At 41.4% G+C, this 15796-nt stretch overlaps 2 protein-coding genes across 3 annotated transcripts; one reads left to right on the top strand and one right to left on the bottom strand.

Moving 5' to 3' along the window:
- Positions 1 to 2039: 2039 nt before the first annotated feature.
- e2f1 (E2F transcription factor 1) lies at positions 2040 to 6831 on the bottom strand. Its single transcript, XM_010891463.3, has 7 exons — positions 5336 to 6831; positions 5094 to 5196; positions 4768 to 4987; positions 4478 to 4630; positions 4264 to 4378; positions 3882 to 4113; positions 2040 to 3741 (listed from the first exon to the last, which is right to left on the bottom strand). The coding sequence occupies exons 1-7, from the start codon at positions 5573 to 5575 to the stop codon at positions 3509 to 3511; spliced, it is 1296 nt and encodes a 431-aa protein (XP_010889765.1). The 5' UTR covers positions 5576 to 6831; the 3' UTR covers positions 2040 to 3508.
- A 2097-nt stretch (positions 6832 to 8928) lies between these two features.
- znf341 (zinc finger protein 341) lies at positions 8929 to 15135 on the top strand. 2 transcript variants are annotated; one of them, XM_010891464.3, is made up of 15 exons: positions 8929 to 8999; positions 9454 to 9564; positions 9739 to 9929; positions 10127 to 10276; positions 10361 to 10576; positions 10718 to 10895; positions 11743 to 11836; positions 11934 to 12154; positions 12343 to 12542; positions 12719 to 12927; positions 13445 to 13541; positions 13632 to 13764; positions 13864 to 13975; positions 14132 to 14202; positions 14343 to 15135. In XM_010891464.3, the coding sequence occupies exons 1-15, from the start codon at positions 8969 to 8971 to the stop codon at positions 14825 to 14827; spliced, it is 2499 nt and encodes an 832-aa protein (XP_010889766.2). In that variant the 5' UTR covers positions 8929 to 8968; the 3' UTR covers positions 14828 to 15135. The 2 variants fall into 2 exon arrangements, with proteins under 2 accessions (XP_010889766.2, XP_019907424.2); XM_020051865.2 differs by lacking the exon at positions 8929 to 8999 and adding an exon at positions 9050 to 9106.
- The last annotated feature ends 661 nt before the right edge of the window (positions 15136 to 15796 follow it).

The following is a 15796-nucleotide window of genomic DNA, read 5'->3' as shown; positions in this document are numbered from 1 at the left end:
ATCATGTGAAAAATACCAACTCTCTGTTCATAATAACAATAGATGTATTCAACCTGACCATATCATCATCATCTTGAGACCAACATAATCCCTAGAATCATCAAAACACTTCATGAAGTTATTATGAAGCCATGGGTTGTTCAGCAGGACAAATCCTCCTTTGGCTCTGATGTGTTGCCCATGAAGACACAATGTAGATTTGGAGGTCATCAAGTCCAACAGGAACCAACATGGACACTGACAAACTGAAAGTGCCTGCTCCCTGGGTGGAACAGGGCACCAGAGAGCAGGACCATCATCATTTGGGTGGAACAGGGCACCAGAGAGCAGGACCATCATCATTTGGGTGGAACAGGGCACCAGAGAGCAGGACCATCATCATTTGGGGGGAACAGGGCACCAGAGAGCAGGACCATCATCATTTGGGGGGAACAGGGCACCAGAGAGCAGGACCATCATCATTTGGGTGGAACAGGGCACCAGAGAGCAGGACCATCATCATTTGGGGGGAACAGGGCACCAGAGAGCAGGACCATCATCATTTGGGGGGAACAGGGCACCAGAGAGCAGGACCATCATCATTTGGGGGGAACAGGGCACCAGAGAGCAGGACCATCATCATTTGGGGGGAACAGGGCACCAGAGAGCAGGACCATCATCATTTGGGGGGAACAGGGCACCAGAGAGCAGGACCATCATCATTTGGGTGGAACAGGGCACCAGAGAGCAGGACCATCATCATTTGGGTGGAACAGGGCACCAGAGAGCAGGACCATCATCATTTGGGTGGAACAGGGCACCAGAGAGCAGGACCATCATCATTTGGGGGGAACAGGGCACCAGAGAGCAGGACCATCATCATTTGGGGGGAACAGGGCACCAGAGAGCAGGACCATCATCATTTGGGGGGAACAGGGCACCAGAGAGCAGGACCATCATCATTTGGGGGGAACAGGGCACCAGAGAGCAGGACCATCATCATTTGGGGGGAACAGGGCACCAGAGAGCAGGACCATCATCATTTGGGGGGAACAGGGCACCAGAGAGCAGGACCATCATCATTTGGGTGGAACAGGGCACCAGAGAGCAGGACCATCATCATTTGGGTGGAACAGGGCACCAGAGAGCAGGACCATCATCATTTGGGTGGAACAGGGCACCAGAGAGCAGGACCATCATCATTTGGGTGGAACAGGGCACCAGAGAGCAGGACCATCATCATTTGAAAAGGATCTTGACAGCCCACCTACACAGCCAAACACAGAAGAGTTGAGGAATATGACCAGTTGTTGTTGAAGTTCATTAACCGGTAACTATACTACAAACAGGTTAAACAGGTCAATAGAGAAAAAAATATATTAGCAAATAACTGCTGGGTAAACAGTGAAGAATTCACATTAATTGTTAAGACTATGGCCTACCTAGGGCAGTAAATATGAGGCAGTTTTTCTGTACTACCAGATGTCGGGAGCTCAGGCCCAGTGTCCTCTGTGGTTGACATGCTTCAGCCAAAGAGCTGCTCGCGGGAATAAACGATGATGGCATGATGAAGCACACAGTAGTCTCTATTAAAACATTGAATACACTTCCACCAAACCCATTTCCAAAGATGAGAACACACCATAAACGAGAAAACACGTCCATGTTTGAGCGGGAAAGACATGGTAACACTGCGGTGTACAGACCTGTTCCATAACATCTGGCGGCAAATATCACACTCACCTGTTGTCTGCTCATAAAGGCCTCTTAATTCATAACCACCCGGTCTGAACAGTTTCAGGTGCAGAATGAGGCAGTGGTGCACCCTCCACTAACAGCTGCTGATTAGCTCTGGTGATTCAAATATTCCAACCTAATAATATAGGTAATAGCTAAGAGGGCAGAGAACAATAGTTTGGCAGGCTCTGCGGACATGTAGGCATGCAAAGAACATACAGGCTGTTCATCCGTTATACAGATGGTTTATCGCACAGACCTTCAATGTCTCAACTTAACTATTCCTAGCATCATTTGTTGTTTTTAACATTTTTATGGTCTACTCAAAATGTTTTATTTTTTAATAAACTTGATACAAACGTCATGCTTAAAGCCACTTACTGCCTTGGTACAATTTATTACTCTCACTGTTTAAAGGTACCAAAAAAGTTCCTTTTGTAAAATCATTATAAAGCAAAGACCTGGAAAAACATGAAAATGACTGCAGTTAGTTTCCCGACTTCCCCTAAGCACAGTGGCTGAATTGTCAAGAGTAGCCTTACTGTCCCGAAACATTAATAATCAAGCTGCTGTTAGAAAAAAAGGCTAATTGAACATTTCATTAAAACACCTCAATTATACACAATTGAATCCATCCACCAGACATCCTTTTATCATGAACACTTTTTTTTAAAGGCACTTCATGAGCCCTGTAGAATAGAGTAGTGACATGGTTCATGATCAAATAAACATCTCACATTAAAAAAAATCAAAGTTCAGCTGCCATTTCAAGATAAATTGAAAGCAAAGACAGAACAGTGGACATCAAATAACTACTCCTACCACTAATGTGCCTTGTAATTAGCTTATGGAAAGGCTTGGACTTTTCTTTAAAAGGCTTGGATAGGACTCCATCCACAGGTCAGCAAAATACATTAATCTTGGGAATATATATACTGGATTAGCATGAGTAACCAAAAAGCAGAAGAATTGCAAAAATAAAACAAAAAAATTTACACTTTGTGCATTTACAAATTACATTAAGTATTGCATAATTTGAGCGGGGCCTGAACAAGAAACAGCCTTTATACCTTGATCCAAGACTTCCCTTCCCAGTTACTTCTGTACCAAACAAAATGTATTAATCACACTCTATCAAATAAATATAAAAAAATTCTTAGACATATAAACACACTTTCCATAAGGAATGCAAACAATTGTTAAAATGTGGCCACAAAGGAGCTTTTAAATTAGAACAGTGTTGTGAGCTAGTAAAGAGATGCATAAACTTTAAGACATTCAGGGAAACTCAGACAAATTATTGGCAAAACTTGAATGAACCATGATCAACAATATGGACAGGTTTTAAGAGGTAAATTCTTAGATTGGTAACTTGACCAACAAATGGATGTCAACTTCCTCACCCCCACCACATTGGAAATGTAATTTATAAAACAGGTAGGTTGCTTACTAACCTACATATGCTATATACTGTCAACATCATTGGCCAACATACAGTATGACTTCTTAAAATCCACTTGAAACCTTACAATTCCTGTAAAGGTCTGACTGTTCCTGACACCTGAGACCATGGCTAAAATGCCTAATATAAACTCCGTATTAGCTTTAAGTGCTAATATTCCAGCTGATAATCACAAATCCATATCCCAAAAACACACTTGCACAAACCACTTCAAATCTCCATACAAAAAACATTGCATATAAATAAATTAACTAACTGTCTAAAGCTACGCTCTTTTACTAAATGACTTAAGTGCTAGTATTGTCTGCTGTACAATTCTCCACCCCAAACTCAGAACTCCAGTGGGGTCAGGTCCCCAAAGTCACAGTCAAATAATTCACTGATGCCTTCATGGTCCTCCAGACCAAAGTGGTAGTCGTGGCTTTGTGGAGGGGACAGGTTAATGAAGCTGTCCAGTGGGTTTCCAGGACACTCCCCACCCAGGAAGTCAGAGGACAGAGGTGAAAGTTCAAAGTCCGGCAGCACTCCGAGGTTGGGGAATGGGTCACCATCCAGCAATGCATCTGAGAGACAAACGGACACAATTTCACTGACCTGAAGTAAATACCTTTTGAGTAGGAGACAGGAGAACGGATCTCATGGCCAAACCACAGACATTTCTGAACTGCACAGCGTGACTGCGATAGTACTGAGAGTAGCTCACCCGCCTCACGGCATAATGGAAGGGAGGAGGAGTCCTGTTGGGCAGCAGCTGTAGATGATGGCATTTCCTGTGTGGAATTGCACTGTGGTAGTTCTGCAGGCTGGGGTGTTGGCTGATCTGTCGATTTGGATGGGCTGACGCCAGTCTCTGGGCTACAGACACCAGAACTGTTCTCTGGACATAGGAACACGTCGATGGGACCCTGAGTGCTCTTAAGGGAGACCTGATAACCCTGCCGGAAAGACAACAAAGAAATCGTTCGTTTTGAACAGGACACAAATCAAGTCACAATTTCATTGTAAACTATATTAGTGGGGAACACAGTATTTAGTGAAGAAAAGTAATGAGCAAGTGTCCATTGTTCTTTTAATCGCTGACATACCTCGCTGGGCTCTGAAACTTGCATCTGGGTCTCTGCGGGGGCCCTGATTACAATCACCAGCTGGTCAGGAGAGTCAAAGGACCTCCGCAGATCCTGGCACATGACATAACCAAGCTTGACATGATGTTAAAGAAAAAAAACACTGCTGTTACATACATAGAAGAAATACAAAAAGCAAACAGTGAAACAGAGACAAGCAGGACCCAAAGGATATTTTTTGTTCTGAGTATCCTCAGTTAGGAGTTTTAGCTGGAGGTTACACTTTGTAATGAGCTCATCTAGTTTTTCTTCGGCCTCTGTCAACTCAGAGACCTCTTTCTGTAGGTCCTGGTAAAAGGAAACTGACGCACCATCAATGCGGTTCCCCCTGTGACAAATAGAATGACCTTGTAGTCAGGATTGGTGGGAAAAAATGTGTCTCAATATCAATAGCCATCCCGTAAAACCACTGGTGTTAAAGTATTGACACAATACTGTATGGCAAGTGTAAGACCTCTCACTTACAGCCACTGAATGTTGTTCTTTGATTTCTTGGAGATGAGCTGGATACCCTCCAGGACGTTGGTGATGTCATAGATGCGTCTTTTCTGCACTTCGAGAACCTGTGAGGCCCAGTTCAGGTCGACCACCCCGTCAGGAGACTGGGCTAGCAGGTCCAAGAAACGCTTGGTAGTCAGGTTAAGAGAAGTGTCATAGCGAGACTTCTCTGACGAAGGCTTTGGAACTGAGAAAGAAAATTATTATTAAGTATTGACTTCAACCAAAATGATAAAAGTTACAAGTGAATAATCATGTTATTTGAACAGCTCTAGTTTAACTGTGAATAAAACCTCTGGGTGGCGCTGGTGTGGATGTTGGTGCCCTCCCAAGAGAAGGTGGACGGGAGGTACTAACATACTGGTGATCACTGTCTAAGTCCAGCTTCCTCTTCACCTGAAACACAGTGTGTGTATGTATTGGGCAGTGGTAAAACATTTGTATGAACAGAGATAATTCTTCTCACAAACTTTCTTTGTACACCCCATCACATACATTCAACTCATAGCAAGCACCCAGATAGAAAATGTTATACCGGAGGTCGTCCCAGAGTCGGGCGTCGCTGGTCAAGGACCACATCTGGGCCTTGGGGGGTGACAAACCGGAGAGTCTCTCCAATGTTACTGGTGACACCGGAATTGAAGCCCACATTGCTGGGGGTAGAGATTATCACTATCTGGCCCTCTGATAGGTCAATACTCCCAGCATTTAAAATAGTTTCAAAGTCTGCCAATAGATCCTCAGACGTCTGACCTGATATGAGTGTCTCTGACATCTCACACACAAATGGGGTGCTACAGTCCCCTAGACAGTGTTTGCGGGGCAGTATTCAAGTCTTTGTATGGTACTATCAATACCTTCTGATATGCGGCATCTCTTATGTATGTGAATAATAATGCAAACGTACTGGAAGAGTTTGCTTAAAAATACTGAGGTTAAGCATGCTAATATCAACATTAGATTGCTGACTATTAGCTTCAAAAACATAAGCTAACGGAATAAAAAAATGTATGACCAAATATAAGAAGTATACCCTAACAACTGACCAACAATAAAACAACGGTACGGTAAAAACGGTGGTTGAGATTTCTGAAAGTTACAGCCGATAGCTGATTACAGGATAACTAGCTAGACATAATAACACTGATAACACTGGATATTAATCGTTTACAATAGTGCCATAACCGTGTAATAACGCAAATGTTAGCTAACGTTAGCGTGCTAATTCGCTGCCAACCCTTCATAAGGTTACGTTAATCTTTTGTTTTCATCTTTCCAATGACTGCGGCAAGGCCGGACCATATCTAGAAAGTAATTTCCCTGTTACTATTTAGCTAGCTTACGTTAGTTTACTTCAAAATAAGGTTTGTTTGAAACAGTTAATAACGTTAAAAATACTTCATAATTTGTTAACTGTGTGTTGTTAGCAAGTTGACTTAATTGAATATTGTCCCCAATGATACAAGCGTTGCTAGTTAGCAAAATAGCTAGTTCTGCTAGCACAGAACGAGTTGTTTTCGTTTAGGTTAAATAGGATTGGTTACTTGAAAGCAAACCCCAGGTAGCTACAGCGTAGCTACAAAGTATCATAACGTTAGTAACAAGTCAGCGTGCTATACAATTTGCACTCCAACAAAAAGTTGCAGAACACCAACTTTACATTAGAAAAATAATTTGATTCATATTACCCATGAAAATCATTTCAAATGGCATAGTTAATTAGGTAAAGTTAGCATCCTAGCTATTCATCTATCAAACGTTAGCTAGCTAACAGTACTACTGTAACTAGCTAGAGAGCAAACTCAGTTCTTCAACCCCTCGTTTTGGTCAGCACACCCAGGAAGCAATCCGACAAAACAAAATTAATAGCAAATATTCCAGACATAAAATCAACATTGTCGATACACGAATCCGAAAAGTCAATTCAGTAAACACATTGTCTGAAGTCCGTCTAGAAAAGTTAAAACAAGAGACCCCGAATCAACTGTGTTATTGTTGTTATTGTCCCAGCTGATCAGAACAAGGCTTGGGGTTTACGCGCCAAATATTTTGCCGCGAAACTAGCACGTGCGTGAATATCTGGATTTTAATTGGTTGAGCGTATTCACCCCTCAAATGTCAGTATTTTCCAGACTTGTTATTGGCTCTATTCAGTGTCACTTTCTGTGACACCATAGATGCGTTCAGTAGCTTAAACGTTAACTACGCTAGAGAACTATTCATACTGAAAAACAAGTTTCCTCAAAACGTTGAAGACGCCACTTTTCGTTATTATAACTTGGGAACATTATTTGGCTAATTGATAAGAAAATGTATATTCAATCGTGAATGTACATTTAGATTATAAGCATTGGTATACCAATTCATCCAGTGCATTCATTTTCAGATTGATGGGAGCAACACACAACCCAGTAATTTTATGTATATTGTAATCAATTAATTAGCAATCTGGTAAGTGTAATATATACAGGTCCTGGTCATAAAATTAGAATATCATCAAAAAGTTGATTTATTTCAGTAATTCCATTCAAAAAGTGAAACTTGTATAATGTATACATTCATTCCACACAGACTGATATTTTTCAAGTGTTTATTTCTTTTAATTTTGATGATTATAACTGACAACTAATGAAAATCCCAAATTCAGTATCTCAGAAAATTTGAATATTGTGAAAAGGTTCAATATTGAAGACACCTGGTGCCACACTCTAATCAGCTAATATAAAGGCCTTGCAAAGGCCTTTAAATGGTCTCTCAGTCTAGTTCTGTAGGCAACACAATCATGGGGAAGACTGCTGACTTGACAGCTGTCCAAAAGACAACCATTGACACCTTGCACAAGGAGGGCAAGACACAAAAGGTCATAACTAAAGAGGCTGGCTGTTCACACTGTGTCCAAGCACATTAATAGAGAGGCAAAGGGAAGGAAAAGATGTGGTAGAAAAAAGTGTACAAGCAGTAGAGATAACACACCCTGGAGAGGATTGTGAAACAAAACCCATTCAAAAATGTGGGGGAGATTCACAAAGAGTGGACTGCAGCTGGAGTCAGTGTTTCAAGAACCACCACGCACAGACGTATGCAAGACATGGGTTTCAGCTGTCGCATTCCTTGTGTCAAGCCACTCTTGAACAAAACACAGCATCAGAAGCGTCTCGCCTGGGCTAAAGACAAAAAGGATTGGACTGCTGCTGAGTTATGTTCTCTGATGTAACTACATTTTGCATTTCCTTTGGAAATCAAGGTCCCAGAGTCTGGAGGAAGAGAGGAGAGGCACAGAATCCATGTTGCTTGAAGTCCAGTGTAAAGTTTCCACAGTCAGTGATGGTTTGGGGTGCCATGTCATCTGCTGGTGTTGGTCCACTGTGTTTTCTGAGGTCCAAGGTCAACGCAGCCGTCTACCAGGAAGTTTTGGAGCACTTCATGCTTCCTGCTGCTGACCAACTTTATGGAGATTCAGATTTCATTTTTCAACAGGACTTGACACCTGCACACAGTGCCAAAGCTACCAGTACCTGGTTTAAGGACCATGGTATCCCTGTTCTTAATTGGCCAGCAAACTCGCCTGACCTTAACCCTATAGAAAATCTATAGGGTATTGTGAAGAAGATGCGATACGCCAGACCCAACAATGCAGAAGAGCTGAAGGCCACTATCAGAGCAACCTGGGCTCTCATAACACCTGAGCAGTGCCACAGACTGATCGAATCCATGCCACGCCGCATTGCTGCAGTAATTCATGCCAAAGGAGCCCCAACTAAGTATTGAGTGTATTGGTCTAGAGTAATATTCTAATTTTCTGAGATACTGAATTTGGGATTTTCATTAGTTGTCAGTTATAATCATCACAATTAAAATAAATAAACATTTGAAATATATCAGTATGTGTGTAATGAATTAATATAATATACAAGTTTCACTTTGTGAATGGAATTACAGAAATACATTTTTATGATATTCAAATTTTATGACCAGCACCTGTATATAATAGTAATCAGTTTTCGTTTAGTAATAATAATTATCTATTCGTTCGTTTCACAAATAAACGTTTTTAGTTCGTTCGTTGGGATGAATACATCCCCAACTGTTGAGCAGAGGATCCGCCCACCAAACATTATCCGACATGCAGTCGTCTTAATCGAGCGCCTACACACAGAAGGACTACAAGATGGCGCAGGCTATATTTGAAGTTCTGGAAGGTATCGATAGATAGATAATATTCACCCTTTTATATTAGCGGCATAGTAATCAATATGTTGTAGGACGTTTTCTCGAAAGTTTTGGGTTATCTAGGACGTGCAATTATGTAAATGTGACATGAGAAAGCCCAGTGTACAGTAATCATAATGCCAGATTAGTAGCAAATTTAGCTACATCATTTTATTATTAGTACATTCTGATAATCTTGCATAGGTTCATGTTTGTTTGTTACTGCGTTTGTATTAGCATTGAATGTGATTGTCCTTTGCTTGTTTATTCTTTGAAAATGTGTAGTTTTTAGCTTAAGCTAACTAGCTAGCTACCGCAACTGAGAAAATGGCTTGTCGGAAAAGCAGTGGCGCATCAATCCTGTCTCGTAATGTGTTTGTTTCTGTCGCACTTAAAACCATCTTTTTCTCTGGTCTAACTTCTAGATCTGTTCTTGTCTTCCAGGGATGGACAACCAGACAGTCCTGGCTGTCCAGTCTCTGTTAGATGGCCAGGGAGGTGTTTCTGACCCAAACAACCAGAACGTCTCAGTCTCATCCACCATTCAGGCAATGGGTGTGTGCTTCTGTCCACTTTACCTTTATCCTCTTCATCTGATTGCAACTCTTGATGTGTTGATGAAAGAATACTAAGTACTATAGTAGCCCAAATCAAGGGTGTATTCTGTATTTCCAATGGCTGAAACACAGATGGACTGAAAAAAAATTTTTTCTTTTTTTTTTTACACAGATGATGAAGATGTCTTTCTTTGTGGGAAGTGCAAGAAACAGTTTAATTCATTACCGGCATTTATGACCCACAAGAGAGAGCAGTGCCAGTCCAATGCACCCTCCTTGTCTACAGTATCACTTGCATCTAGTAACGCCTACACCCCTGTACCCTCCATTAGCTCTGTACCACACACGCCTGCCAACAGACAGGTTGGTACTGTACCACTGCCCCATTACGTAGGGTTTTAATTGGCAGCTGTTTGTTGTTACTTAATCTCTTCCCACCATGAATCTGGAAATAATTTTATGCACCAGGGAGTAGATGTACAGATGTAGTGTACATAATAGCAATAATTTACTTGCAATGTTAATGCAATAATGCTGTCTTTTTTCCATCACACGTACAGGTATCTGCATACATTACCGTGCCTCCATCTCCTCTTACTCACACACTGGTCCAGGGCAATGTTTTAGTGAGTGATGATGTTCTAATGTCTGCCATCTCCGCTTTCACATCCATTGACCAACCCATGGCAGCCATGCAGCCACCTATTCAGGTACATGGTTTTTAGTCAGTAAAGCCATTCTTAATATGTGTATGTCTTCAGCCTTTATTCACCACTTATATTCCTTTCTTTTAGAGTAATCTGAGTATGCACACAGGTGCATCTTACCTCCAGCACCATCAGCAGTCCTCCCACTCTCTCCCACCTGGACAGTCTCAGACTCTATCCTCCCAGGTGCCATCCAGCATCAGCAATTCAGTGGTCCAGGTCTACAGCACGATGCCCCAAATGTCTGGGAGTGGTAATGCAGAGATTCACACCCTGGGCTTGCAGTCATTCCAATCTGTTCAGGTGAGATTTTAATTAGTCTTTGCAGAGAATGAGAAAGATAAGACATTTCAGTTACACATATTTACGGCAGTGTTTGGGAACCTTCTTGAATAGTTTGGATCAGTAATTAACTAACACTTAGCATATTGTTTATGCCCCAAGGTCCCCAGTCAGTGTGTGGAGAGCCAGTCTTTCAACACTCCTCCAATATACAGCCCTGGGAAGCAAGGCACCAAAACTAAAACTTGCAGCATCACAGCAAACCTAAATGAACTGGGGGATTTTGACAAAATGATAATTCCGAAAAGACCCAGAAATGGCAAGAAAGAGGGAGCAGAGGGTATGTTTTCATTAAAAAAAGTACATTATAGTTAGTCTGATCTTTAGAAATATATATTTTATTGTTCAAATAATTGTTGAAATAATTATAAAAATTCTCGGACACTTTTGCGCAATTGCACAAAAAGTATTTTGGACAAACGTGTCAGACTTGGCTTTCTTTAGCAAACTGACAAACTGGGAGAAACTCGATCTGCAAAGACATTGAGCTTATTAGCTAATTCTACCAACCAATCATTGCCACTGACCCTCCCCACTCTTCTTCCATTGATGTTTTGCAGTTATTCACACTAAACCAGTAACCCTCTGTTTAGGTCAGGACATTGCATTGTCCTGTCCAAATCTTTAAATATGTTGCTTTTCAACTTATCTAATGTATACACCAATGTGTGTTTATTGGATAAATCCAGATGGCCTTTAGGGTTAGTCAAAGTCCAGACCTATGAAAAATTAAGATGTTGTGGCAAGAAACACACACATTTTGAGTTAAAGAAGTTTTACACAGGGGAGTGGGCCAAAATATGACAGATTACAAAAAAGCTTTTTGTTCCAGTCATTGCAGCTAAAAGTGTTATGACCAGTCATTCTGTAAGGAGGCTATTCCTTTTTACAACTTGGGAGGAAGAGGAATGTAATTTTAGCAAATGACTCAAGTCAATAAAAATATCGTTTTATCAAATCACTTAATCTAGTATTACTTTTGGATGATCTGATAATATTCAATAAAAAAAAAAAAGAGAATCCTAAATGGATAAAATCTTTTTTATAGTACTGTTAATGTGCTGTACACAAAAGCCTGGAGGCTTAAGTTATATTAAAATTAAAATAATTGTGTTGTTGCTTTTCAGTGGAACAAATGAAAGGAAAGTCCCAGAAACTAAAGTGCAATTTCTGTGAGAAAGTCTTCTCCAAAAACTTTGATCTCCAGCAACATATCAGAAGGTGAATTAAACAAATCATTTCAGCCCCTTGCAGAATATCCACGTCCATTTTAATGAAGTCCACCCAGGATAAGAAATGATCTGTCATATCTCCACAGTCATACAGGGGAGAAGCCTTTCCAGTGCATTGTGTGTGGCCGGGCCTTTGCCCAGAAGTCTAATGTGAAGAAGCACATGCAGACGCACAAAGTGTGGCCATCGGGCGTGGCCAGCACTGTGTCCAGGCTGCCCATCACAGTCAAAGTGGTCCCGTTGTGTGCGGAGGAGGTGGAACAGGAGGAACAACAACAGCATGATGAGGAAGAGGAGCAGCAGCCAGGTAATCATCTCAATGTTAATTCATTCATATTTCTTTGTAGGCCACAGAGATCCTTTGCGAACAACGCTAAGATATACGAACCAAGGTCCAAAGGCATTTCGGTATATCAATGTATGTTTTATAATAAAGCGCTTAGGTATGTATTGTGAATCTAGATTGTGTGCTGAATGTATGTTCTGAAACATCAGGTGAGCCTGATGAGAGAGACTGTGACTCTCAGACCGATGTAGACAGGCTGGGTGATGTCGAGACCAAGCAGAGCAGCCAGCAGGCCCAGACCAAACAGATCATACTGATTGACAGCTCTTACCAGTGCCAATTCTGTGTCGGCAAGTTCAGCACCTACTTCCAGCTCAAATCTCACATGACCCAGCACAAGGGGGAACAGGTAAGTCCGCTTGGGCAGTGGGAAGGATCTAACCAGAACATTGAAGCACAGGAACAATCAGTTCTATTATTACAATCACTGTTATTTGGCAATCTTATTATTTTTATATTACAGTTTTCTGTCTCTGAACTCTGTCCACAACACTTGTACAAATGTTTCTTCCTGCTGTGTTAAAGGTATATAAGTGTGTGGTGAAGTCCTGCTCCCAGACATTCCAGAAGCTGGAACTGTTCTTGGAGCACATCCGGACACACCAGGAGCAGCTGACCTACCGATGCCACCTGTGTAGCAAGGTGTTCCCCTCGCTGTTTGAGCTTGGGGTGCACCAGTATTCCCACTGCTTCTGTCCCCAGCAAAATCCACGCAAGGAAACGACCTTCTATAGGTCAGCTTCATAGTCTCCACCCTATCTATATATTCATCATAGCCATCTAATCATTCCCAGCGTCCATTCTCTCCACCTTCTGTAACTATTTCTAAGGTTTTTTCTTTAATTGGGAATGTGTTTTCAGTAACTTACTTGATTTAGGGTAAAAAAAAAAAAAAAAAAAAAGAATCAAAATATTTTGAGTCAGACAAAATTTCTAATTTATGGTGTACCAAAATTTAAAGGATGGCTTCAGATAAATGTAAGGGGGGGTAAAAAAAATAACATATCTGATAACTTATAGACTGAGAAAATATCTTCACTAGCAAGTAAGAGTTTTTTTCAGATGTTGAATAAAATTTATGCTAGGGAAACACGCCTACAAAACCCAGTTCACAGCTGTGCAAAGCTGGTGGGAATACAACCTACATGCGTAAGAAGGATGTAAATTACCTACGTCTGAATGTAGCCTTTGGTGTTTTACTTAGTTAGACCTCAGGTTTAGTGGTTTTACCAGTGTTTCTGTCACACTCAGGTGCATGAAATGCCAAAGCCGGTACTCCACGCAAGAGGCCTTGGAGCAACATTTGTTAACAGCTTCACATAACTTCCCCTGTCCACATTGCCAAAAGGTACTCTCTAAAACGTGTTACTCATTTTTTTGTTTTAGGATCTACTTTATTAATACATACAGTCTTAAAGAATGTCTTCTATTTTGTCAGGTGTTTCCTTGTGAGAGGTATTTCCGGCGGCACCTACCCACACATGGCGTTGGGGGGAGGTTCAAATGTCAGATATGTAAGAAGTTCTTCAAAACTGAGCACTACCTCAAACTGCACACTCGTATCCACTCAGGTAAGGCACGTAGAAAGACAAATTAACCAGTTATATAAGCACGTTTCACTTGATTCTCTCGGTTTTGCTTTTGTCAAAACTGTTTTTTTTATATTGCAGGAGAAAAGCCCTACAAATGCTCTGTTTGTGAAGCCATGTTCAACAGGAAAGATAAGGTGAAGAGGCACATGCTCATTCATGAGCCCTTTAAGAAATACAAATGCCCATTCAGGTAAGTGAACCTTCCATTGTCCTAACAAATCATACGTGAGGCCATTTGGAAACACGAGCCACGGAAGAATCCGAAAGAGATGGGGATACATTTGACATCAATATAAAAGAGAGCTGTTTTTTATTGTTGTATTCAAAGCATTCTGTGTGCTTTCAGGACACATGTTGGCTGCACTAAAGAGTTTAACAGACCAGACAAGCTTAAGGCACACATACTATCTCATTCTGGTGAGTGTTTCCTGTCTGTTGTCACATACAGTCAGTATACCAGTCACAGCTGGAAACATAACACACTTTGTTGCAGCTCTTGACATTTATGAAATGGGAATTAAAAACAATTGAGGTGTTGTTTTGTCTGCTGTCCCAAGGTATCAAGCCCTATAAATGTGGGTACTGCCAGAAAGCGTTCAGTAGAAGAGCCCACATGCTTGAGCACCAACGCTCGCACACTGATAACTATCGTTTCCGCTGTTCCACTTGCAAAAAGGGCTTCACCCGACAGAAGTATTACAGAGACCACAAGTGCCCCATGGCAGGGTCCGTGGTGGAAAAGGATGAGACAGAGAAAAGAGTGACGAGGATGAGGCGTGGACACAACGGAGCTGACAGTAAGGGGCCAAAAGGCAGTCAGGAGGAGTCTGAAATGGAATACAGCAGGGAAGAGGTGTATGAAAGGGAGGAAGGAGATGATGATGATGACGCTGATGATGACGAGGATGAAGTTGAGGAGGAGGAGGAGGATGACGATGATGAAGAGGAGGAAAGGATTGAGGACTGTCACATGGTGATATCAATGGAGAGTCATTCTGTGGGAGAAGAGACTGAGCAAGAAGAACATTTTGAAGGCTGCTAAGTGAAACGCTACACCAACATCTATATATTTTTCTCTCCACAAAACATCAGGATTTGAACAACACTTGAACTATCTAACTGATCCGTCTGGTTGCTTTCAGAAACCAGTGGGTAGGTCCAAAGCTAGAACCCACGTGGTTGTAGCCAGTGATAATGCAGCGAGATTTGTTTTGTCACATTAAGGACAATGCTTTAAAAGGTTCTCCTGAGACTACCTCTGCATGTGGAAGGGATTTCAATCTCTTTATATCCCTCCAATTAAGGGGGTTCCTATGTTTTATATTAAAACATTGACACTTTATCCTTTCAGTGATGATTGTTATTCAGGTACCTCATCCATGGCTAGACAACACTGTCATCCATATACTAGCACTTTTTGCTTTGAATTATTTTCCATCTGCCACATGTACTGTAGATTTGTGAATTTTCATTGCTACCTTGAGGTACCAGTTCTATTTTCCGAATATAACACACAGGTAATAGCCAAAATAAGACACCCTAACATTGTTTTTGATAGGGCCAAAACAGCTTTGATGCACCAATTGGATCTTTCAACTGGATGGTCCTCTATGGGAGGGACGTGATGCCATTCTTTCATAAGAAATTCCATAATTTAGTTTTATTGGAGATGGAAAATGCTCTGAAGAAACTTCCAACTGGGTTTAGGTCTGGAGACAAGCATGGCATATAGTGAAAGTGAGCTTCTGTGCAGCCTAACATTCACCAACACTCACAAAGTCAGTGGCTGAATCTAAAATCAACTGCTTTTTCCTCAACCGACAGCTTTCCATTTACCTGTTCACATGCTTCTCCCTGAAAAGGGGAAGGGGCTAATTAGACCCTCCAAGGTGATGACCTCTTAACATGGAAGCACTTAATTTAAATGTTTTACACCTGATCCAAATATGTTGGGATATAAATTCCACACCTGTGTAGAAGCACCTGTTTTCAATATATTGGGTATCCATTT

Source organism: Esox lucius, chromosome 12, assembly GCF_011004845.1.
Source record: "Esox lucius isolate fEsoLuc1 chromosome 12, fEsoLuc1.pri, whole genome shotgun sequence".
NCBI classification, from domain to species: domain Eukaryota; kingdom Metazoa; phylum Chordata; class Actinopteri; order Esociformes; family Esocidae; genus Esox; species Esox lucius.
The sequence above is the reverse complement of the archived record's forward strand: the minus strand, read 5'-3'. Positions and strand labels throughout refer to the sequence as shown.

What these genes read in the sequence shown, in the direction of transcription:
- e2f1 (XM_010891463.3), bottom strand. Translation starts at nt 5,575, where the DNA reads ATGTCAGAGACACTCATATCAGGTCAGACGTCTGAGGATCTATTGGCA. An exon ending in CGACTCTGGGACGACCTCCG is followed by an intron (nt 5,197 to 5,335) that starts GTATAACATTTT and finishes ACTGTGTTTCAG; the next exon opens with GTGAAGAGGAAGCTGGACTT. An exon ending in TCCATTATGCCGTGAGGCGG is followed by an intron (nt 3,742 to 3,881) that starts GTGAGCTACTCT and finishes TTTGTCTCTCAG; the next exon opens with ATGCATTGCTGGATGGTGAC.
- znf341 (XM_010891464.3), top strand. Translation starts at nt 8,969, where the DNA reads ATGGCGCAGGCTATATTTGAAGTTCTGGAAG. An exon ending in AGTCATTCCAATCTGTTCAG is followed by an intron (nt 10,577 to 10,717) that starts GTGAGATTTTAA and finishes TTATGCCCCAAG; the next exon opens with GTCCCCAGTCAGTGTGTGGA. An exon ending in AAATACAAATGCCCATTCAG is followed by an intron (nt 13,976 to 14,131) that starts GTAAGTGAACCT and finishes GTGTGCTTTCAG; the next exon opens with GACACATGTTGGCTGCACTA.